This window comes from Enoplosus armatus, chromosome 8, assembly GCF_043641665.1.
Source record: "Enoplosus armatus isolate fEnoArm2 chromosome 8, fEnoArm2.hap1, whole genome shotgun sequence".
Classification (NCBI taxonomy): domain Eukaryota; kingdom Metazoa; phylum Chordata; class Actinopteri; order Centrarchiformes; family Enoplosidae; genus Enoplosus; species Enoplosus armatus.
Genome location: NC_092187.1, coordinates 8,221,910 through 8,246,955, shown reverse-complemented (window position 1 = coordinate 8,246,955; position 25,046 = coordinate 8,221,910). Strand labels below are relative to the sequence as shown.

At 40.5% G+C, this 25,046-nt stretch overlaps 1 protein-coding gene across 1 annotated transcript in view; it reads left to right on the top strand.

Moving 5' to 3' along the window:
* sema3bl (sema domain, immunoglobulin domain (Ig), short basic domain, secreted, (semaphorin) 3bl) overlaps window positions 1-25,046 on the top strand; it is a 59,802-nt gene that overhangs the window by 14,969 nt on the left and 19,787 nt on the right. Inside the window, exons 2-4 of the mRNA XM_070910784.1 lie at window positions 2,450-2,610; window positions 10,545-10,607; window positions 20,319-20,438. Coding sequence (XP_070766885.1) covers window positions 2,450-2,610; window positions 10,545-10,607; window positions 20,319-20,438 — 344 coding nt within the window. The remainder of the gene's footprint in view (window positions 1-2,449; window positions 2,611-10,544; window positions 10,608-20,318; window positions 20,439-25,046) is intronic.

Here is a 25,046-nt window from a genome sequence, read left to right as displayed (position 1 = left end):
CTGGTTGCAGCTTTTCAAGTCTGCATTTCTCTGTTTTACATCATAGTAAATTGGCAGCTCTACTGTAGTGTATGCAGGTGTGTGTGTGTGTGTGTGTGTGTGTGTGTGTGTGTGTGGAAGCTTATGAGTTTGAGAAATGGATATTTCTAGTAAAACAGATCATCTGTGTGTGTGTTTATGTATGCAAGGCTTCAGTGATGGACAAGGTGTCACTGGTACACAGGGCCCCTGAGCTTCACTCACTCAATACCCTTGCTGAGTGGTGAGTGACTGAGCCTACTTTCTCACAGTGTGTGTGTGTGTGTGTGTGTGTGTGTGTGTGTGTGTGTGTGTGTGTGTGTGAGGGTTACAGTGTGTGTTGGACCGAATGAGAAAGAGGCAGAGGAATAACGAGCGTGACAGATGAGTGATGAGAGGTAGACGGAAAGCTGATCGAGCCGAAAGACCCCTCCACCAAGAATATGGCATACCAAAGACATCTTCTCACACACATATTTGTTACAGAGAGAGAGAGAGAGAGAGAGAGAGAGAGAGAGAGAGAGAGAGAGAGAGAGAGGTGATACAGAAGAAGAGTCAGGAAAAAGGAAAGGTAGCAGATGTAAGAGGTGTTTGAATGAGAAAGTGGTGGAAGATTTCAGAGCTGTGGGAGGCTGAGAGGCTGCGAAGCAGCAAGCTTGTGCTGGTGTATGCATGTATATATGTGTGTATGTATGTGTGTGTGTGTGTGTGTGTGAGACATCCCTCGTCTAGCTGAACTTGAATTCAACCCGCTCTCTACCACTCCTGCAGAGTCGTTGCATCAACCTTTTGACTTTGATGCTGCTGCCAGATCAGGGAGGAGAGCCAGGTGCAGGCTGGTGTGTACAGAAGGACTCCTGCTCTCCCACTGACACATATTTACTTATATGGGAGTGTGTGTCGTGTGTGTGTGTGTGTGTGTGTGTGTGTGTGTGTGTGTGTGCTCTCGTGAAGCCATGCACTTCAGATTCTTAACAGTAGTGGTTTGAGCTTATTTAGCATTGCTGGATTCAAATACAGTTGCCGTGATCAGACGTAAAAAAGACATTTCCTGTTCTGGTTTGTACTGTAGGTCTTTTCTAAGAACATCCTTTAATGTGCAGGAGTGACGTGTTGACAGCAGCAACAGGAGTGGGTGTGGAGACAAATATAGTGGAACAAAAGGCGATGTTACAACTGGATTCCCACATGAGGACTTGGGGTTTTTGCGGTACTGAAAAGAAAGTTCTAAATTTAGAACACAAGAAGAAAGACTGCAGCCTTTATTAATGTTATTAGTCACACTTGTGTTTAATGACTTGAGAGCAGCTTGTTGTTTTCACCACAGCGAGCATGTCAGACATGCACCGCTTTACATTAATCTGATGACAATTTAACAGGCTGGTCTCATATCTTGAATGCCTTCAGATGAACGTAAGCAGCACAAGGTTTAACATGCAGAGAGAGAAAATATAAACATGCAGGAGAGACTGCACGTCTTGTACCGCCTTTTACCGCCTCTTATGCACAAAATCAGTTTGATAAACTAGGAAACACTGAGAAAGAGGTAAATTTAAGGGATTGAGGAGATCAGTCTTTTTCCCCTTGTGGTCCAACTGTGGCAAAGAAGGTTAAAAAAAACATTTTACAATAATAATCTGACCAACAGTCTCTCCATGTATTTCTAATGTTCATTCAAATGTCATGGCGACTGCATGGAAGAATAAATTAATATCCAGCTAAACTTAGGTCCCAACTTAACGTCCTGTGTCATTCAATGTTTGTACACTGTCAGATGTCATCAAACAGGCACCCTCTCATGCACCAGGAGCCAAATATCAAGCATGCAGCTCGTTCATGTCTGAATGAAGCCGCGAGGAACATGAGCGTAAAAGTCGCCTTTTCTGTCTGAATGCCAATATGCCATCTCTTTAACAGAGAGATGAAGCCAGCAATGTTGCATATTCCATGTCTGAAAAGGGCTTACATTTCGCCAATTGTAATCTGAAAACCAACAGTTAGGGGGTTGGGACAACAAGCAGGTGCAGCAGCAACAAGCAAGGCTTATTAGCTTTCTGCTCTTGGTATGAGATTCAGAAACGTTCTCACAAAACCCTCGTAACTTCTTGGAAACTGTAAAGTGCTGGAAGCTTTGATCATGAACCCTCTTTGAGAACACACACCCGGCATATCAGGGTAATTCTCCGTAATGATATGGCTTTTATAGGTATGTGGTGTTTTGTCTCTTTCATCTGTTTTCTTTTTCTTCTTTTTTTGCTGCAGTTTTTAGTTTGACTTGTTATTTAATCTCTATGTTTAGTTTTGTCTTTTTGATTTTTATATTCAACTGCTTGGACTGTACCTTTTTTTGGAATTTCTGTAAGTCCTCCATCTCTCCTGTGTGTTTCTTTTGAATGCCATTGCTCATCCTTTCTCTCTCCTCTCTCTGCAGACCTGCTTTCCACCAACAGGTCGTCCATCTTCAGCGGCCATCATGGCCAGCTCTCTGTTACCGCCGTCTTCCTCGACGAGTACCGTGACCGCCTCTTCTTGGGAGGGAAAGATGTCCTGTACTCTCTCCTGCTGGGACCTGCCAGCAGCGAATCCAAAGAGGTGAGGTTTTCAGAGACAGTAAATATCAGTAAAAGTTGAGTTATGTAAGTATTTTAATGTATTCTGCTTGGATGATGGATGTTTTGTAAAAGGTTAGTCACTGTACAGTCACCATTCATCATTCCATTTTGATTTAAGTTGCAGTGACTCTGCGAGGGGTTTCAATCTGGAGCAGATAATGTATGACTTGAAGAGATAAGTGCAGGATTTTGTGTGTTTTTCCAGAATTCCCCCTTTGCAGAACATCTGTTAAAGCGATCTGTGTCATAAATCAACCACAAAAGTGGTGACTCAAACCTGAACAGCCTTTGCATTTTCTATTACTGCTATTGCACCATCACTGAAAATATGAAATAAAGCTTAAAGAAAGCTCAGTTTTCAGAAAAATAATGGATCTCACATCTGTGATTTCTGACCGATCAATTCTGGACTATATACATGTACAGTATACATGCACTGCATAGAGTACATTCTGAAATGTATTTGACATTTGTGGATAAATGCATATTGCAGTAGGATGTATAAACAGGGTTGTTCAAACCTAAACAATCCCATTTTTTCATGCCTTTGCTAAAACATTTCTACAATCTTGATCCCTTCGCGTTGCGGGAACACCTGTAAAAGTGCAGCTTGTCGTAAATCAGACCCCTTTTTTCCATCTGCGTCACCTTTAATCTGCACATTGATATGTCATTAAGGCTTGTCAAACACAGCGGTTAGGCTGCAAGAGCTACAATTTCTTTGGCTCACCAGAAAGACGTGAAAGATGAATTGCGATCCAAAAGTCAGATCTGTCAACTGTTCTGCAGATTTCCACCGTCATCAAACACCGACTCTCTGACCAACAGAGAGGCTGAAGGAGCAGAAAGTATGCTACCAAGCTGTTATCATCATTTCAGATTTAAAGCTTGCTTTTATTCTATCTACAAATATTGGATATTTGATTCTGAAACAATTTGAATAAAGTTTATTCATTTTGGGAAGAAGTTTATGTAACTGTGAAGCAGCGCTTCAGCATCTTCTTTAAGTCAAGAAGACCAGATACAGTATGTTAATCATGGAGAAATGTGTATCTCATATTGAAAGGAATTCAGATTTAATGTAATTTATTCAGTGCAACAGTAGACATAGATATAAGTTTTGCTGTGATTTGTGGAGTTAGGGGGTTATTATACCTTTGAGTTATATCTTATGAGTTTTCCGAGAGTTTTTATTGGAAGGCTTGGACACAAGGGAAATGAGCGGATTTAAACTAAAACAGGATTTCATTTAATCTCTGTGTGTATGTGTATCTGTAGAAGAATAGTTCTGGGAATATTTGCAGCATATATTTAATCATATTTTGCTTTTCAGTACGGTGCCCAGTATAATCTGTGTTCCATTAAACTGGTTTCAAGAACAAAAATAACTCTCTCTAAAACAAAACAATCCCAGTGTGCTTCAGCACTTCAGCAGTGTGTGTGTTTGTGTGCGCAAGTGAATGTGTGTAACCATACGTCAAAGAGGCTGACACAAAGTGAATGGGTGAACAGGGAATTTATGTACCCAGAGAGCCAGATGTCGCCCACCTTATCCACCCTGTAATTCCTCTTCATCCCTCTCACTGCTCTCTGTTTTGGCTGGCGATCACACATGAAGCTTTCTGATACTCTAGTTTGCTGCGAGCCGTTTGAGGCTTTATGCCTGTGCTTCTATCAGAGCCAGCCGTTGTGAAACCTAACAGTGATGCCAGTTCAATGAAACAAAAGTTTACAAGATTACACACATAAACCAGCGCTGAAAGAAGGAGGAAACAAAAGAAAAGAAAAAAAATATGGAATGAATTCAAACAGTGTTTGCCTTCACAAAAGAAACGATCACTCCGAGAAAGCATTTTGATGTTAAATCAATGTTGCCATGACAACCAGCATTGATGCTGAAATCTCAGGGCCCAACAGCTGATACCCACATCATTTTGTAGAATCAGAGCCTCGAGGATCTTTCGGATATGAGTTCAAAGGTGTTTTAAAGGAATAGTTCAACATTTTGGGAAATACGCTCATTAACTTTCTTTCTAAGTGTGAGACCAACACCAACACCGATCGCATGTGTGTCATGTCAGTGAGCCTAGCTTACATAACAACTGGAAGCAGTAGGAAACTGCTAGCCTGTCTCGCTCCCAAACTAAAAAATATGCCTACCAACACCACAAAGCTCCCGGTAGAAATATGTTAAATATGAGCTTTGAAGGTGCTGGTAGGCATATGTTTGACCTTACAGAGCTAGCCGTTTCCCCCTGTTTCCACTCTTTATTTTAAGCTAAGCTAACCATGTCTCTGCTCCAGTTCCATACATAACGCAGCATCATGACATTTGGTGGTGTATCAATCTTCTCATTTTCGGAAAGAAAGTGAATGAGTGTATATCCCAAAATGTTTAACTATTGCTTTGGAATAAAATAAAAAATAATGAAGGAGTTAAGTCTGATTAATAATGTTATGTGATTGATTTTGATTTTGTTCTCAGATAAAAAAGTAAATTCTTGCCAAGCAAACAACAGATTTTTCATCCATTACACGTCTGTGGCTTATCAGCATTGTTGTATTTCCACACTTCATATTGTGCATGTCGTAAACACTTTTTGAAAAACATTTGAAGTTTTTATAACCAGAATGAAGTTGTAAACCACAGTGGAATCTATCACACTAGCTTGCAGTTTTCCAGCTCAAACTCTGCCCAGCCGAGTTTACAGTATCTCTTTGGCATAAAGACCTACTTTGCCAGCCTTTCCACTATAACTCTGACCAACACTGTAGTAAAATTGGAAATGGGAGTAAGGTGTTATTCCAAACACAAGGCTTCGGTTGAAGAGAAGTCAGATGGCATTGAATCAATGCACCCAACGCGTTTCCAAATTGGATCCAGTTCCTACTGAATCAAATCTGGGAAGTGGAACAGTTTGCTTAATGATAATTACCCAGAAAAACTAAAACAAATGCTGATTTAGTTTGTGTAAATCTTTCATGTGATGGAGTAAATATTCCACTTCTACTTGCTAAAACATAAACAGGTATGATTGGTATTTGATATACCATCTTTGATTATTGTATATAAAATGTTAGATCTTGTTTTGTTTTGGCTTGGAAATATGGTTGGTACCTGTCAAAGACGTTTTCACGTTTCAATGTGTTCAGACAGCTGACATCTTATGTTGCTGTGCTTCCTTGGTGATTTTGGAGATGGCTTTGGGCCCAGTTTACTTAGTGTAGCTTAATTATCGAGTAATCCCTTTGGCCTCAAAATGATACAATGTAAAAAGAGATGTGTTGATAAAAGCAGAGGTTGTGTTGTAATTTAAACCTTGTCACCAGGGACTTCATGTTTTTTTCTTTAGTTTAGAGTTAGTTTTAGGATTTAAAAGTGCAACGGTCCAATATTTAAATCAGGCAGTTCTAGCCTTGTTGCATCCTGATTCAGTCTAAATAAACTAATCACATCCCATGATTCCATCTTTCTGCTTCTGCCAAACTTTGCTTTGGCTCAGCAACATGAGCTGTCAAAAAGACTGATGGTTTTGTGCATAAATTACAACTGAGTTGACCAGAATGGAAAAGCATCTGCTTACATCAGTGTGATGTTGCTTGTGTCCCAGCTATTTTACTGCTTTTAAGTTGAGTGCACATGAACAATATACACAAAAGTATGAAGTTGACAGGGGACTCTATTTTTATTGAGACATTCATATCAAAAATAAGTTTATTTGATATATTTTATGTGCCCACGTTGTAAAAAACAAGTTGGGTTGATCACATTTCCGGCAGTTGTTTATTCTCTTTCTTCAGTTGGTATAATCTGAACTAAAAAGTGTAAAGTATACTGGAAGGTCTTGATCTATTGCAGGAAGTTCAGCAGCTGGCATATGACCAAAGACGTCATTTGATGATTTCTGTCTTTCTATGATTTTGGCTGACTTCTAAAGTATTGTGTGTGGAGCGACGTCTACGTCTTTGAAGGTCCTGTTTAGTCACGGGCGGTTAAAAGTTACAACCAATTTCAGCTTGAAGTTTAAAGGACTGCCTGTGCTCCCGACCATTCTGCTTGGCTCGCTTGTTTCGAACTCTGGATAGAGTTTTTTCGACAGTTAAAATAAACACTGTTCCAAGTTCAAAGATCAAAGACATAAAACGTGGATTATGTCTGAGGGTGGATTAAAAATTAAAGAGCACTCTGAAGAGGCCGGGTCACATTGATGAAGTGTCAAGAAACAGTTAAACAGAGGAAGGAACAGGGCTGTCTGGTGGAGGTCGGCCATACTTTCTGAAGCGTGTGGAGCGCGACTCTTGGACGATGGATGGAATATTTCAGTAAATTAACTCAGACCATTGCCAGCCAGGTTTTAGGCAGGGCCTGATTTCACAGTACATCAGTATCAGTCAGACATGCTATTAGGCTGCTTTAGGTTGGACTCTGTGTAAGAGCCAGGCCTTTCGACAGGCACGCATTTATATCAGTCCGGCATCATGCCAGAAAAACTGGTCCAGATAGCTAGACCATTTCAAGCCAAGTTTTAGACTGGCCCTAATTTATTTATACATTTCAGTCAGGCATGAAACAAATGATTGTTTCTAATGGATTCCCACAATTGCAAGCCAACTTTCAGACAAAAGCAGGCTTGGTGTCAGACAGACACTCCGATCAGATGGTGTGAAGGTGGAGCTGTCTATCAAATATGCAATAGTGTACATTTTATGCTGAGAGTTTTAACTAATAAAATACTTATAGCTAGAAACCTGGTTCGATTTCATTGATCATTAAAACATTTTTATGTAAATAGTTCTTTTTAGGAAATAGGCTTATTTGCTTTCTTGTTGAGTGTCATGTCTGTACAATTAACATAAGGCAAACAGCTAGCTAACTTAGCATAGCACAAAGACTGGAAAGAGCAGGAAACAGCCTTGCTCATTTCAAAGGTAACAAAATCCACCTACCAGCACCTTTGGAGCTGACTAACACTTTGCACCTTGTTCATTTACTCCTTAAAACAACTAAAAGAAAAACAACAATTCACCCTTCTACAGGTGATTATGTGCCAAGCTATTTCTTGGCCAGAACCAGTTGCCAGGCAACCAGTGGAGACTCCAGGAAGTAACTGGTCCCAGCCAAGAAACAGTCCGGTACATAACCAAATTGTCATTTTTACAATTCTGGTTTTGGATTAAACAAACGAGATACAGTAAGCTAAATTAACTGGCTGTTAGCTTCATATTTACTGTACAGATGGTATCAATTTTCTCATCTAACTCTTGGCAAGAAATTGAATACACAAATATTCCTAATATATGGTAAAACACAAGTGATTTCTTAAAGTCCAGCAGGAATATAAATTGCTATGGTAATGTCCAAGGTGAACTGAGGAGAAGGAACATGTGTTTAGATGACTATGTAAAAAAAAACATGTTGAAAATATCCTTTAAAAATAGGCATATTATTATATAGTAAGAAAATACATAGAAAACTGACAATAACTAATTCTGTGACAACCTCGAAATATGTTTAAATCTCTCGTAGAAACGTAGAAAATGTTCTTTAGATGCTCAAGGCAACTGGGGACATATTTGTAATAGAGTGCATGTTTGATTCTACATAACAAGAATGTAAGTCTATAAATATTTCTGCAGTTACAGAATTAATATGAAAAACCTCTTTTGAGCCAATACACAGTTTGCATTACCATGAAGATGTGTTTGATATTCTCTCATTTGATTTATAGGCCTATCCTATCCTCTGATATTTCATCTAGTTAAAGTTTTTTGCGATCTTACAGTCCACTGTATTATAACATATTAGAGTGGTTAAAGTATTTCCAGGCTCTCCAATGTCACATCCTTTATCCATACACGACTTGTCAGAGAATTTCAATCTTTGTGAGCCAGATTTCAGTCATCCTGATTTACCGTGAGTCCACTGTGCTGGCTTTGATGACTTGGGATTTATGACAGAGGAGATCAAATCTGTCTTAAACTTTCACCGCTGATATGAAATTCAGGGAGCGATGAGCAAAAGAAGAGAACGTGGTTCAGTTTTGAGCCAACGAGGCAGAAACATTCACTCATCTTTTCACCTCAGTTTACATTGTCTCTCTATTCCTGTTCCTCTCACTCACATTCATACACTCTAAAAGCCTTTAGCTATCACAGTGGTCCCTTGACACACACACACATACATACATATGCTCTCCATAAGCACTGAACATAATCAGACATAGTAATGCAAGTCAGGACCGTTTGTTTTCCTCTCTGGTTTCTATTCTCCCTGGTAGCCAAAACAAGGTCAGTTTCCTACTGGACCAGACAAAGACTTATTGTCTATACCCTCTGGTAGTCTGCACGAAACTACAGTATTACACACGCCTTTGCAATACTGAGACAGACTTGAACTTTCCCCTTCAGTTGCAATTTGACTTAATTTTTCATTTGCTGAAAGCGGTGTCCCAACTAGTCCCATTGTGTCAGGTCCAAATTTTATTTCACGCTCATCTGATATTTGAATTGGCAGAATGAGAGGAAGACTTTGGGACTCTCCTAATAAGGCAGTCTTGGATTAATACTGTGAGAACTCGAGTTGAAAATTGAAGAGATGTTTATTATTTTCTTTTTTTAAACCTCCAGATGATCTTGTTGGGATACTCTGACGGTTTCCTGCTTCTTTGTAGCCAAAGGTCTAATTTCATTTCTAGGCACAAAACTGAAGATTGACACCGAAGGGGACTGAGCAACGGGTCTCTGGAGTCAACACATTTACATTTACATCTAAAGCCAGTTTATTAAAGTCTTTTAATAGTATCACAAGGATTCCCTGTGTTTCTGTTTTGTTATTGTAGCAGAGTACATATTGTCCATAGTAAGCAAGTAGAGTGTTGCCTAAAGAATATTTCAAATGAAAAACACTTCCACATCAGTTATTCTGGGACCATGGTTAATCTGATTTGTGAAAATCGTGTTTTTTTATTTGGACAAATCAATCTGAATTACATGGTGATCTAATTAAGATGGTCCCTCAATACCACCTAACAATCACATATCTCAGAAGTAAAATCCTGTAGCCTAGGGCAGTATTTGGTGAATTAAATGGATTTTAATTATTTAAAGTTGGTTTTAGCTGTAAATCTCAAATAAAATGTTGCTTTTTTTCCTTGATAAAGGTTAAGTTCACCCAAATTATGTAAAACAAAAATATTTTTACCACTTGTGGTATCTAATCTTGCAGACAGTTTTGGATTTATTTACTTAGGTTTTGAAATACACATTAGTGTCTGAGATATCTGACTTCCAAAAAAACAATGTCCCGCCACTCTGGATAATAATAATCCACAGAACATATTTAGTAGAGACTATTTATTAAGCACAAAGTAGTTCCAATGAAAACTGGTCACTGTGAAGTCAATGGGTTGTCCAGAGTAACCAGGACATTGTTTCTAAAAAGACACAGTGCTGTACATTTTTTTGAAATGTATTTTTTCACCACAACATAAATTCCTTTCACCTCTGTTGTATTGGAGTGGAGGCAGAAATCTCAGAGACAGCTGACTCAACTGGAATGATAAATGTTTCTGTCGTGTCTCAATCAAGGTTTCAGCTTTACAAGCCAAAAGTGAACTCCCAAAGTCTTCAGCTCTTCATTCCAAAGCCTTTTTGTCATCATATGTTGAGGGTCCGCTCTGCTCAATTTGGTCCTAATTGCTACAAAGTTCAATTTGCAGGGAAAATAATTCAGATTTGATGACACATGGGCTGATTATTATGTTTTCATTGCATTAACACACAGCCTTTGTGGGCCCAACAATTGAATAAGGTTGTTGTTTGCATTACTTCAAAGTTTTGAAGTCATTAATCAACACACTCTTTTTCCCGTCTTTCTCTGTTCCTCCATCTTTATCTTTTTCTCATCCTTTGTAGATCTACTGGCCCCCGTTACCTGGCAACCGAGAGGACTGCATTCAAACGGGGAAGGAACCACAGGTGAGCAGCTGTCACTTAACTCCTGCTTGTTTCAACACATTTCCTTTGGAAACAACTCTCACAGACCCATCCTAGCCTCAATTTGCGCTACGTAGATCAACTCACTTCGCTTCCACTTCTGTCTTCCCATTGACATACAGTGCTGTGAAAAAGTATTTGCCCCCTTCCTGATTTCTTATTTTTTTGCATATTTGTCACACTTAAATGTTTCAGATCATCTAACAAATTTTAATATTAGACAAAGATAACCAGAGTAAATACAAAAAAGTTTTTAAATGATGATTTCATTTTATTAAAGGAAAAAAGCTATCCAAACCGACCTGGCCCCCTCGACCTAATAACTGGTTGTGCCACCCTCGGCGGCAACAACTGCAATCAAGCGTTTGCGATAACTGGCAATGAGTCATTTACATCGCTGTGGAGGAATTTTGGCCCGCTCTTCTTTGCAGAATTGTTTTAATTCAGCCACATTGGGGGGTTTTCGAGCATGAACGGCCTGTTTAAGGTAATGCCACAGCATCTCAATTGGATTTAAGTCCGGACTTTGACTAGGCCACTCCAAAACCTTAATTTTGTTATTTTTAAGCCATTCAGAGGTGGACTTGCTGGTGTGTTTCGGATCATTGTCCTGCTGCATAACCCAAGTGCGTTTGAGGTCTCGAACTGATGGCTGGATATTCTTCTTCAGGATTTTCTGGTAGAGAGCAGAATTCATGGTTCCATCAATTACGGCAAGTTGTCCAGGTCCTGAAGCAGCAAAGCAGCCCCAGACCATCACACTACCACCACCACGTTTGACTGTTGGTTCTTTTTATGAAATGCTGTGTTACTTTTACACCAGATGTAACGGGACGCACACCTTCCAAAAAGTTCAACTTTTGTCTCGTCAGTCCACAGAATATTTTCCCAAAAGTCTTGGGGATCATCAAGATGTTTTTTGGCAAATGTGAGACGAGCCTTTGTGTTCTTTTTGGTCAGCAGTGGTTTTCGCCTTGGAACTCTCCCATGGATGCCATTTTTGCCCAGTCTCTTTCTTATTGTTGAATCATGGACACTGACCTTAACTGAGGCCAGTGAGTCCTGCAGTTCTTTAGATGTTGTTCTTGGTTCTTTTGTGACCTGGAGGAATCGTCGATGCGCTCTTGGAGTAATTTTGGTAGGCCGGCCACTCCTGGGAAGGTTCACCACTGTTCCAAGTTTTCTCCATTTGTGGATAATGGCTCTCACCGTGGTTCACTGGAGTCCCAAAGCCTTAGAAATGGCTTTGTAACCCTTTCTAGACTGATAGATGTCAATGACTTTGTTTCTCATCTGTTCTTGAATTTCTTTAGACCTCGGCATGATGTTTTGCTTTTTGAGATCTTTCAGCCTGCTTCATTTTGTCAGACAGGTTCTATTTAAGTGATTTCTTGATTCAACAGGTCTGGCAGTGATCAGGCCTGGGTGTGGCTAGTGAAATTGAACTCAGCTTTCCAAAAAATGTGGTTAATCACAATTAATTCATGATTTAACAAGGGGGGGCAATTACTTTTTCACATAGGGCCAGGTAGGTTTGGATAGCTTTTTTCCCTTGATAAAATGAAATCATCATTTAAAAACTGCATTTTGTATTTACTCTGGTTATCTTTGTCTAATATTAAAATGTGTTTGATGATCTGAAACATTTAAGTGTGACAAATATGCAAAAATATAAGAAATCAGGAAGGGGGCAAATACTTTTTCACAGCACTGTAGTTTGCACTCTTGCTGCTTGTAAAATGTACTTCACATCCAGTCTGAACACACCCATAGACTCTTTCTTTTCCCACTCCCGGTGTGTTCACCTGCCCTCTAGTTGTCCTCAAGTTTCCACTCTCCAGAGATCACCTGAACAAGACGCCAGCCTAAATAGCATATGCAGCAGAGGCCAGTTTTCAGCCACTCTTTGCCAGATTTGCAGCATTCAAGACCTGTTTCCTGAATACCTGTTTCCTGTCTGGACTTTGTAACCAGCTCTCTTGCCAATGTCCTGTCTGTTTGCTGATTTTTGAATTTGTTTGCCAGGCCTGACCACCTGCCTGTTTTATAAGCCTCTTATTCTACCAGCTGAGCCTCAGAGTCTGCATTTGGATTCTCATTCCTTCTTCAGTAACTTGAACTCTGACAGTACAATGTGGTTAAAAGTGAGCCCAACAGACCCTGCTTTTTCTATAAATGGCGTGACTACGTTGACCTATATAATCTTTTCCACAGTGCCTCCAGTGGAGAGCAGAGAAGCAGCTCTCAGCATGGCACTGTCCTCCAAACCCACGGTGTGTCAAGTTGTGTATTGGCTTTCAGAGATTTTGGCTGAATCCTGTAGCCATGTCAGTCTCGACTCTGCTCTTCTCTCAGTGGTTCTCCTGTATCTTCCAGTTCCTGCTTGAATTTTTCCAGTTCTAGTATATAGAAAGAGATTTTAATGGGTTTGAGACCCAGGACACAAAATATTTATGCACTTGCGGCACTACAAGGCCCTTTTTTTAACAGCAGTCCCCAAATGGCATATGTTGTGATGGGAAGTGCAGAATGTGCCTCTAGCAGCACAACAAACTAAGTCCTCAGTAAATGGCATACTTAGACATGCCATGTTGTGTTGTGCTGACACTTCAGTTTTCTACCCTACAGCAACTGGTACTTCAGTCCCTGCTCCTCCACATCCCAGAAAGTGGAGAGTAAACTATAAACTACCAATGACTCTAATGAAATCTACAACCACACTGCCAAGAGAGTTTAATAATCATGATGAACGTTTAAAGTTTCCATGAAAAACTTTCTTAATGAAGTGGAACAATGACAGAGAGGTGTAGGGGAAGAGAAAGCTTTCGTTGTGGTTGTAAATGAAGATTTTTATTGGTTCTGTGAAGGAGGAAAGGAAGGCAGAACTGTAGCTCTTAATGAGCGCTCAAAGTGCAGAGGGAGGAAGGAGGAGATGGAATTAAAGAAAAGAGGAGGAGATAGGGAGGAAAGTGTTAAGTATTACGTGCAGGAGGAGAGGGAGGACAGTGTTCATCTAATTATGGTTTACAACAAGAGAAAAGAGGAGAGGGAGACTCTGAAGCAACCACCTCAAATAATGTTAAGAGACAAACCATTTCAGAATAAAGTTTCAGCTTTAGAAAATGCTTACTGCAATGAAAGGAACCAGTGGCCATGTGTCAGCACCTTGAGATGTTTACCTCCTCACATGCTGACTCAGCTTTCTGTTTGTTAGCCCAGAGGAAGTTTAAGTAGCAACTTCACAGCTGATGAAAGAGAAGGGGAAGAGTGAAGAACATGAAGGTAATGATGGTCATGAGACCATCATGGTCTTATATATGAATTATGAAGTGATCTCCTGAATTTTCTAGCGCCTCCATGAGGTTGACATTTGTGGTTTTGAGTGAAATGTCGACAACTCAACAGGGCTACAGCTTGAGATAAAAATGGTACAAAAGGAACAACTTATCTTAACTTCACTGTTGGAAGGATTGCCATGAAATTTGGACATGATTAATTGTAATGACTTCTGTGATCCCGGAACTTTTCATCTAGCGCCATCGTCGGGTCAACATTTGAATTTGTAAAAACTATACCTGCAAAACTAATGACGTTCCCATTTCTGCCTCAGTTGTTCTTTGTGTTTAGTGTTACTTAGAAAAAGGTTAGAATGCCAACTTGCTCCAGCAACGGTGAATGGTAAACAAAACAAAAAAAAGATAGAAAAAATCATGGAAAGAAAGGAGGAAAAGAATAGACTTTGTAATGAAGTCTCTTTGATGTCCTGGGACATAATTAAATTTGGTCCCAGTTTGGTTGAAGAAGAAGCTCTGAGTGGCTTTAGAGGTGCTCAGAATACATACATTTTTTTATTATTTTTTCATTATTGTTTCATTCTCAAGAGAGACAACACAAAGTTACAGACAAGACATTCAATATATATAATACACATCACATCACACACACACACACACACACACACAATTAAGACACTGTTGTAAGAGTTGTAAAACTACTGTGAATGTTGAGCCTTCTTGTTCTCAAGGCAAGAAGCCGGACAGCCACCTCCATCTGGAACGGTTTAGAAAGTGTGTGTGTGTGTGTGTGTGTGTGTGTGTGTGTGTGTGTGTGTGTGTGTCTTGTGTGTGTGTGTGTGTGTGTGTGTGTGTGTGTGTGTGTGTGTGTGTATGTTCTCTGTGTTTGAAGTGGCAGGTGTGTCTTGGGTGTCTTATATCAGTTTTATTAGGTGTTTCCTCTGCGTGTTGCTCACACCACGTTAGATGAGGTGTGTGTTCTACTGTACTGTCCATAGTGGCGAGGAGGAGTCACAATGCATTATAGGACAGGTCTTAAAGCAGGATGTGTGTAACTCTACCTTACCCGTGCCAAAGGAGTCATAAAGAGCCTGTGTGAAATTGTGTCGGTAACAGATAGAGATGTTTGTCTGCTTATACATGTTAAACCACACAGACATCTTTCTGCATTCCTTCACGTCTTTCTATGTTTCAGAGTTTTGGTGTCAAATTAGATGGACTACTGCTGTGTCCAGTGGCATCTACAAAGCCAAAGACAAACACACACACACAGACACGTTCCATTTCATATGTTTGCTGTCTGCGTCTGTTAAACATAACTGAGTTTGAAAAAAGTGGTAGAGGTTGAAAGGTGGACGGTCTTAGTTTTTTGGCTTTTTGTGCGTATGTGTGTCTATGGTGATAAAGAGAAAGACATATGAGCCAAATTCAGGAAAGGTGTTGTAATAAAAAATTAAATTGTAATCAGTCCAAGTTTAATCATTCAATTGAAGCAAAACATTTCTCTCTATATCTGCATGCATGACAGTCCTCAATATGTACCTTGACATTAAAGGTGTGTGAAGCAGGGGGATGTCCTTTTTATCTCTTTAATGAAAGCCTCTGTCTCCACAGCGTTCTACTGACAAGTGTCTGCCACCTTAGACATGTTTTTACTGATAGCGTTTCCTCCCGGAGTCACCACCTCATGACCTACCCCATCATTAATTTCAGCCCAGACAAATAAATAACAGGCTGAGGGGAGGCACTCAGTGGCTTCAGCGGAGCATGCAGTGTCTTGCTCAGGCTGTTAACACATTCTTCTGCTTCATCTGTCTTCATCATTCGCTTACAATTTTACCGTCTAATCATCTAATCAGCCGGTTCCTTCCCCCGTCTCTAATGGGCTGAAATTGTGACACATGCAGTGCATGATGAGTACAGAGACCAGAGATAGCAAGTTAGGCATTGTGAGTGTGCGGATAATTAAACTTTGAGAAAACGAGGGAAGCATTGTGTATGCAAGTCAGAATTCTGTACATTTCAAAAATTCGATTTGTGCGCTCAGTTCTGCGCTTTGTTCTTTCATAAAAAACTTGATAGTGTCAGTAATCTGGCCTCCCAAATTGGTTTGGCTTTATCAGTAGAGCTGTGATCAGTTCCACTTTGTTTGAATCCAGTCTTTAGCATATTGTGTCTTCAGTGTAGGAAAGAAAGAGACCAGAAAAACGTTGTTGTACTGCAGCAAAAAGTCTTAAGAAGGTCGGGGTTTGTGTCCTTTGTCCTACCTAATGTTGCTTTCTTTTAACTATGAAGGTAATGTTTCCCTATCCACACCAGAGTCATTTCTTAAATGTATCAGCAACTCATCTTTAAAGGGCTGACATTAGAAACTAAAAAGAAGCTAAAAAAAACTGTAAAAAAACGTCTGAAAATATACACTGTTTACACTGTGATATAATACAGGACTAAACAGTAATACATGTGGGCTTCAGATTTGCAACAATACAGCAGCTCCTCTTTAAGCTCTTTAATGTTTTTGTGTAATATTATTGAGAAAAAGAAGCTGCAAAGGCCAGAGACACAGAGTGTGGGCCGTCTCAGCTGTCTCCGGCTCTTTTCGTTGCCAGAATGTAAATGTTGGTTGCATGCTTACGCCTGCCAGGAAGCCAAGTAGGTGACTGTGGTTTTCTATCCCAAAATTAATATTTGATTGGTTACATTGGTAGGAGTAGTTGGTAGATATTTTGGAAAAATCATCTCACATAATTTGGCGTGACTGTCTTCCCATGACTGAATGTTTTCAGTGCTGGAAATCAGTCAAGAGTGCTAAGAAACCTGGTTTCTTTGAGGATCAAACAGCTGCTGAGACCAAAGACTTGGAGAGGCCAGTTCATCCAGCTGTCCGGCTTTGTGTGTGTCTGCGATTGTGTTTGTGTATGAGGTCCTGTTCACTGTAGTATATGTACATGGGCATATTTGTGTGTGCATGTGTTTGTGTTGGTCCTCATATCCTGTTAGTATTACAGAACCTGACTTCTATCCACTGAACATTGGCTGCTTATACTGGAAACGGCTCTCCATGTCCAAACTTGCCTCTCCCTGCCCGGGTCAGTCATCATGGAACATGTTTGGCTGCTGGGGCTCTCGTTGCTGTCAGCTCCATGTTAGCTCTACCATTGTTCTCCATGGACATTACTAATAAATTACTATCAAGTTTTCTATTCTCCAAGCAGCAGCTCACTGCTGGCCCAAACTTTCCAAACATGCTATGTTCTCCCTAAACAATGCTAGCTTGCTGATGACGCTGATTCTGGGGATGCAGAGCAGCATTTGGTCTTTCAGAATTAAAACAGAATATCGATTGGCATTTAGCAATACTTTGCCGGTGAGTTAGTTAATTGTTTTCGACATGGCACGTCAATAACGATGCCATCTTTTCCTTTCAGTCCCCTTTGGTTACTAACCAACCATGCTTTGGCAGTGGGCTCACATCAATTCATCAATGCACTATTTTGACAAACCCCTTTAAATTCCCCAAAATATTAACAACGTGCGTGCAACAATGAGCCAAAGAGCTTGAAAGTTCAGAACTCTCAGTCCGCCCAGGACAAACTTTTCCTGGTCTGTGGACTGCATCTACGTGTAGCATATTCAAACATTAACGTATCATCGCCAAATTGGGATGCTGTCATACTGTAAACAAATCACACCATGATTAAAATGATTTGTAGCTTGTGGTACTGTTACTGCTCGTATTTCTTTCTCAATATAAAGACCACATTTTGCCATAAACATAATAAAGTTTCTTACTGTCACAAAGAAGACATTTGTCTCCACTCCCACTCTCTGGAGTCGCCGTCTCGGCTTCTTCAGCCCAAGTTTTTCTCTTTCAATTGACTGAAAAACATATGTTGGAAGAGTCTGTAGATTTGTCATCCAAGTGGTCATATAAACTTTTAATTAAACCACTTGACTGGATGTGGTTCCTCAACCAGTAGTACAATTGCTTGAGCGTTGTTGGACATGTAGGAAGTGAAGTCACACCTTCATTTGCTATTGAACTTTGCAATCTTTAGTGTTGTTTGGAAGCACAGTGCCCTCCAGAATCACTAAACTCCAAGGGAAATCAGTCTCAGTACTGCAAATTGTAAAAGGCCAGGAGAGGCTGTCAGAGCTCTTGGCAATGTCTGTGTTTGTTTATGTTAATGATACTTGTGTCTCAGAGAAAACGTAGTAAGAATTTGATGTTTAAAATGCTATACATACATTTTTTGAACACAAAACACAAAACTGTGGTTTCCGTGGGCAGCTTCAACATTTGAGCTGTGTGAATGGGCAGCTTGGTATTGCTGGGAAAGAGTATTTGTGGTCAGCCGTCCTCCCCTTGACAATCAAAGGTTAATAAATGAACATTGTGAGCTTTTGTTTCCACCAAACAGCCCTGACCCTGGCTGTTTATGCAGTTATTAAATCCCTCCATTTTCAATCCTGGCAAGATGTTAAGACTACTCCCTGAACTCTCCCAGTGAGAGGAATCTGATTTAGTAATCAAACCACTTCATTTTCTGTTTAACACCACTCCCTTTATTGCCACTTAATCTCCGTAGGACCACACATATATATGTAAAACCCCAAACCCCAGGGTGGGAGAGCAAAGACATATTTCCTCTTTTCAACATTTCATTCCGCTCTTTGCTCTCCTTGGCCACACAGATCTCTAAGACGACTCCCTGAGTAGTGGAAATATAGGAGAGACAGATTTCTATTCACCCTCACCCTCCACTTAGTAGGCTCTCCTAGACATCGTATATCTTCTTTAGTGAATAGAGACAGTATGTCAAGTCCAGCCCTTAATTTCTTGATGATTTCAGCAGGCTGGAGATAAATTTTACACTGGTTTGTCGCCAGTAAAGCCATACAATACTAATTTGGGAAAAATAATGAGAGGAATACATGTCATTTGCTTTATGATATCTCTTCTTCCTTTACAGAAATATATGTGAAACATAGATGCTCCTTTTGCTTCCTTTTGTATAGAGTGAATAATTAGCAGCAAATTTAGATTTATTGAAGGCATTGTTAATACAAATATGTTTCTGTTTAGTTTACTTCTGGTCTGGTTTTGTTTGGGTAGAGACATGAGCCAGCAGGGAAGGGCATTAGGATGATGTAAACAATTTCTCGTACGGCTGTGACATGGTTTACTGCAGAGCTGCAGCGCCACAAAGCACTTGAGGAAATGATCAACAGCGTTTGAGCATCTGACTCCGACTTTGAGGGGGATGCCGGCCACACACAAACGCAAAATGACAGATTTACTAGACTGCATAAATATACAAAAAGACTACCGCACATGCACACGTTCATGTGTCGAAATCAGAACAAGACGTTCACGCACAAATTCTTAAAAGGTAAAGAAGCATGCACCAATACACTTGGATCATCATCTCATTGGATATTTGGCCACACCAGATGCTCATTGTGCAGACATGAGTTTGACCTTGTTAACTTGAATGACACCCGGCCGGTCACTTCCTTCTCGGCTGACACCCGCTTTGTCAGCTGCTGTTGTTACAGACAGGAAGAAGGAAGTATTCGTGCCCTCTGCTTCCTCTGGACCTCTGAGTAGAATAGAAATGTATTGGTGCTCGTTTCCTCAGTCACCACTTCTTTTGTTCTCAATCTCAAGTGTGTTTGAGCATCAGTGTCTGGTCTTTTAACATTGTCTGCTTGAATTTCTTTTTCAATCTTTGTTTCCATGTCATGTCTTTGGTCCCATGTCGAATTGGCTGAAATCCAAAAATCAGATATATCAGAGATACCAGTCCTGCGCAGGACAATGAGGATATCACATTTCATCTAATAAAGCTCTTTTCTTGGCCCTCATTACAAACATGTGGGATCAATAAGCTCTGTTAAAAAATGATTTTGGTTCTCTTCAATACCCTGAAAATCAACTTATCTGCCTTTGGATGACAGTTACTGTTGCACTGTGTGATTTGATTTATTTAAGGGCCCTTCCCCGGTGTGTGTGTGTGTACTGTACAGTATGTGTGTGTAACGTGTGTAGGAGTGAATGCTCACATCCTGTCCGGGACAGAAATATCCTGCTACACCATGACAATTTTACAGAACTTTACAATTTTTCAGTTTTTTTGTTAAAGGTAAGGTTACACATGGTTCTTTATCCGTAGGGTCACAAGCCAAATTGTGAACTTAAAGCCAAATTGTGAACTTAAAGCACTTTCTTCACAAAACAATGCAGGGACACCGTAAGTTCACCCTTGCTGTCTTTGAGTGAAGTTGTGTTGAAATGGACATCGCAAAACATTTGATATAACTTGTATTATACCATATCTTTTCACATATTTCTTAGAGATAAAAGGTTTTGATCTGTGTGTTTGTATCTGTGTTGCAGACGGAGTGTGCCAACTTTGTTCGCCTCCTGCAGCCCTACAACCGCACCCATCTCCTGGCCTGTGGCACCGGTGCCTTCCAGCCCATGTGTGCCTTCATCAATGTGGGGCACAGAGGAGAGGTAAGCCGGGGGGGAAAGTTGGGTAGTGTGTGTGTGTGTGTGTGTGTGGGGGGGCTGCTGGGGAGAACTGGGCCTACAAAGTATCTTGGGAGGGGGAATGTCTCAGCACATCAGTCATACACAGAAACACACACATACACTGACAGATAAATATGCATATACACCCACAAAAAACACAAACCTCCTTTGTGTTGGCAACTACATGCAAGAAATAACGATTAGTTGGTTTTTTGAGGAAATCTGTGATATACAGCTGTCACAGTTGGGTAAGACCCATATTTTACTGTATGCATGCTGAACTACTGCTGCACTCAGTCTCAGTTTCCTAAAGGAAATGTTTGGAAACTGTAAATTATATTCACTTTTTATGCACCGTGTAGCCATTAGACAGACTGGTTGGACTGTGCAGTTTACTTCAATACCAACTGACTCAACTCAAGTTGAGTTTTCCTACTGAGTCACTCCTTAGCATTGACTTTTCCAGTGTTGTTACTCTACATTATCAGTCACGAACTGCCTTTGGAAACTATAAATATAAATCTCAACTGACAGTTTGACAAGAAGAACTTGAGAAGTAACACAATTTGTGAACAAATACAAATACAAGTGACTGTTCATGCTGCAAGTTGCATCAAACAATTTCTGACCACTAGGGGGCAGAATGACTAAGAAAGAGACTCACAGAAATATAGTACTGATAGTACTAGGTTTGGGTGATTGGACGAATATATTGGCTATCAGTCCATCGCCAGTTGTTTTTTGGAGTGATTTTTGTAATTTTATTTTGCTAATTTAATGGTCTGCCTCCTCGAGAATTCAACTTGGTAAACAATTACCTGTAAAGCGCAAATCAAAGCGTTTGCAAATAGGAACTGTCAGTTGGAGTTGTGCCATATTATACACGTTCTTGTTGCACTGATTTCCGGCAGTGACTGAATTGAACAACAATTAAGTTAAGAAACAATTAAGAAACAATTAAGCCGTTTTTGGTGGTTTCTGTCTGATCGGTTGGTGGTGAAAAGCAACGTCAATTCATAAATCATATGTGAGATCTAAAGCAAAAACTGTATGTGCAGTTGTCCACCCTGATAATAGCATAGTTATGTTACTTGTTTGTTCATTTGGAGGCTGACTGTTCTTCAAATAGTGTCGGAGCTGTTCAGCCTCTTTACAGCGTATTAATTAGCAAAGATAATCAAGGTTGTAATTGGAGAAGAGTAGCCTATAGGCTAAGACCGCAGATGTCAGAGTATTAGGTGAAGGCAAATGTATTCAAACAGTATAAGTGGGGACTCTCCTGCCCCCGGCGCACTACACAAACACACCCACACAAATATATTGTTCGTTGCTGGTTGGAAAATTTTAACATATCGCCCAACCCTAACTGATATACTGCCGGCTAAGAGACAGAACATTATTATTCGTTTGGAGTCATGTTTCCGTCCTCCAGATCAAAGTAAGTCCAATATTCTCTCTCATTTTGCTTCTGGTTTGGCCTCCACCAACTCCTAATACTCTTTACCTGCTAAATGTCATTCTATGTTCACCAGCTATTTGCTGACTTTGTCTCTCTGCCTTTTGGTGTTGTGTAAGGAAGTAAGGTTAACTTGTGTTTGCGGGAAGCAGCTGCCTACATGGATTTATGGTGTGGTGGGGGATTGGCGAAAGCTGGGAGACTGGACGACACAGCAAATGTGCAGACCAGAAAACCCAAACAATGTGCTAAAAGAGTCTAAAAACTCAGTGTGGTGATCATTTCTGTGGATTTAGCATTGCATTAAATTATTTGACACTACACAGAGACATTTAGTTTTATGTGACAAATAGGAAAAAGCTTTGCACGTGGCATACACTTCAGGGCTGGACTGCCACCACAACTTGTAGTTAGTTTGTTTAAATTAAATACATTGCTTAATGATGTTTAAAGTGTTATTATAAAACCAGACAAGTTGATACTAAGTAAATTAATACGGACTATCTTAAAACTGAGCTGATGATGAGTTGATACAAAGTTGATAAAAGTCTATGTAAAGTTATGAGGAATGGTCGCCTGACTAGTTTACAGTATTAACAAGCCATCAAGAAATGTCTGCATTATTATTAGTACAGAGACAGGATGCCACTGTATCCTTATACATATGAAGTACTGGACATATGAGATGATACGGAATCAATGGGTGGCCTTTGAGCAGTCCTATGGGGGAAACCATGGCTAATGGAACAAATATGGTTGGTGCCAGGGTATTTTTTTTTTTTTAGGAAAACAGAGCTCAGACTGGCCCTGCTCTGTGCTCAGATCCCCGGGGTTCAAGGTTAAGCCTCAGCAGGCAGCTCTGCTAAGGCTCTTTCTGTACGGCTACCCAGCCGCAGCGTCGGGCCCTCTATACTTCTTTTCAACCACACTAGCTGGCTCTCTACACAGCCACTTAGCTCAGTGGGACCCTCTGCAGAGTCTCGCTCTTGGAGCCGTTTGGAAGACAAGAATCAATGAATGGAGCTATTAAGACGAACTCGTAGCCCGCTGTTTCACGGCGGTCCTCCAAATGCCCAGTGTGCCGTCTTGCCTAGCCCAGCGGGAGGGAGTCAAACTGGGCATGAGGAGAGAGCAAAGCTGGATGTTTGGCAAAGAGCTAAGGAAGGGAAATGAGGCAGTGGGGTGGGAGAGTGCCAACCTTTTTGTGGGAAGTGAAAGTGTGTGTGTGTGTGGTAGATTGTGAGGCTTGTGTGTGCATATAAAGTACAAAAGATGCATTGCAGCAGTTTTCCTTTTTTTTTCCCCCTTGTGGATTTAGGTGCTCGTCACAGTGTGTATGTGTTCCCCTTGATGCCATTTTCTGCCTCCCTCTCAATCTGTCAGTGTGGTTTTTTTGGACTTCTGGTTTTATGGCACACCATGAAAAATGGCGCACGTCTTCCTCTTCTCGCGCTGAATAACCTTCGAGCCCAGTCAGAATATACTGTGGTCTGCATGGTTGAGAACAAGAAAAACATAAACTTGAGATACTAAAACACGTCTGTAAAATCCTTGAAGGGTGGTACTGGGCTATAAAGGACAGAGCTGTCATGATATTAAAAGCAGACCACCTGTTTGAAGTGATTCAGCAAGCCAAGCACAGAACAAGGCTGAGTTTTTTTAAATTCAAGTGTAATAGTGAACGTAGTGATGGTTCAAGTCTTTAACTTGAGGTTTGTGGTGCATTTCCCTTGCAAATGTCTGCAGGCACAAGAGGGAAAGACAAGAATGACATGCACAATTTGAAGCAACCCATAATCTTCATAAATAACGGCGTTTTAGCCACGAGTCTGTAAAACCTTCTGTTGTTGACTAGTTTATGATGGTGAAGGTAGTGCAGCTCTCTTCACAAACATTGCTGCTTTTGTTTTATTTACCTCAGGGGATGTGTGTATGTGCTTATGAGAGAGGGATAGTGTGTTTGTATCAGTGCATGCCCAGGTGTGTATGAAATGACTCCCAGCCTGTGTCAGCTGGATTTGTGTTAAAACTCAGACCACCTCAGCTGTCCTGACTGATGTTACCAGTTGTCCTCCTGTTTGTGTGTGTGTGTGTTTTGTGTGTGTGCCGTGTCCTTTCGGTTCGTCAGAGTGTCTGTCTGAATGGACGACACCACAGGGAGCCTGTACATTTATTTAACCAATCGTTAACTGGTGGAGAACACACACCCATCTGTTTGTCTGACCTCTTGAGGGAACGGAGGACGCGTGCCCCCGGACTGGACTCTGGGTGGGATGACCTTTGACCTCCAAGGTGTTTCATCTCAGTTAGGGGCAGACATACACATACACATACTCTTTCTGTCTCTTTCATGCCACCGTCCTCTCTCTCTGTCTCGCTCTTGTGTTGCCGTCTGTCTGACGTGATTTAGGCTCATCTCACATCAGCTGTGTTTAAGTGAAAAAATAGGCTCTCTTACTGCCAAACAATGTTTTGACAAATGTATTAACATTGCACAAGCTGTTATTGTTCTTCAGTGTCAGCAAATCATGACTACATTATGTTTCATGCATTTAGCAATATTCTAGTACACCACGACTGACGTACAATCATGATGGAAGAAAGCGTCAGTAGTTTCTGGGAGGTCGTCGAGAGCAGAAATTTTTCAGAAAACATTTCAGAACCACCAAAATTGTTTTGAAATGGTTGTGCAATAAGATTTAATTCGATCTAGGTTAGAGTATGTGTTGCCATTTCTTTATTGTCAAAAACCTCCACCGTCTTCCAGAAACAATAAAAACATTGTTTAGATTAATTCTCACCACATGGTGTTCATCCTGATTCCTAAAACATATGAACCTTTATTTTGTGTCTTGAGTCGATGTGCTTCTGCCTCGCTCCTTCTTCCTCACCCACATAAACTGATGGTAAACCCATGGTGAGTGACACAGCCGCCTGAGCAGTGTCATAGATGTGAAAATAAACCACCATATTACAGTGACGACATACAGAGGACCCGACCACACACACACACACACACACACACACACACATACAGTCAAATAAAACAAATCACACAAACTTGAACATATAAATATGCAGAAATACAGACAGAAACACACACAAACATGATGAAAGACATGCACATTCAAACA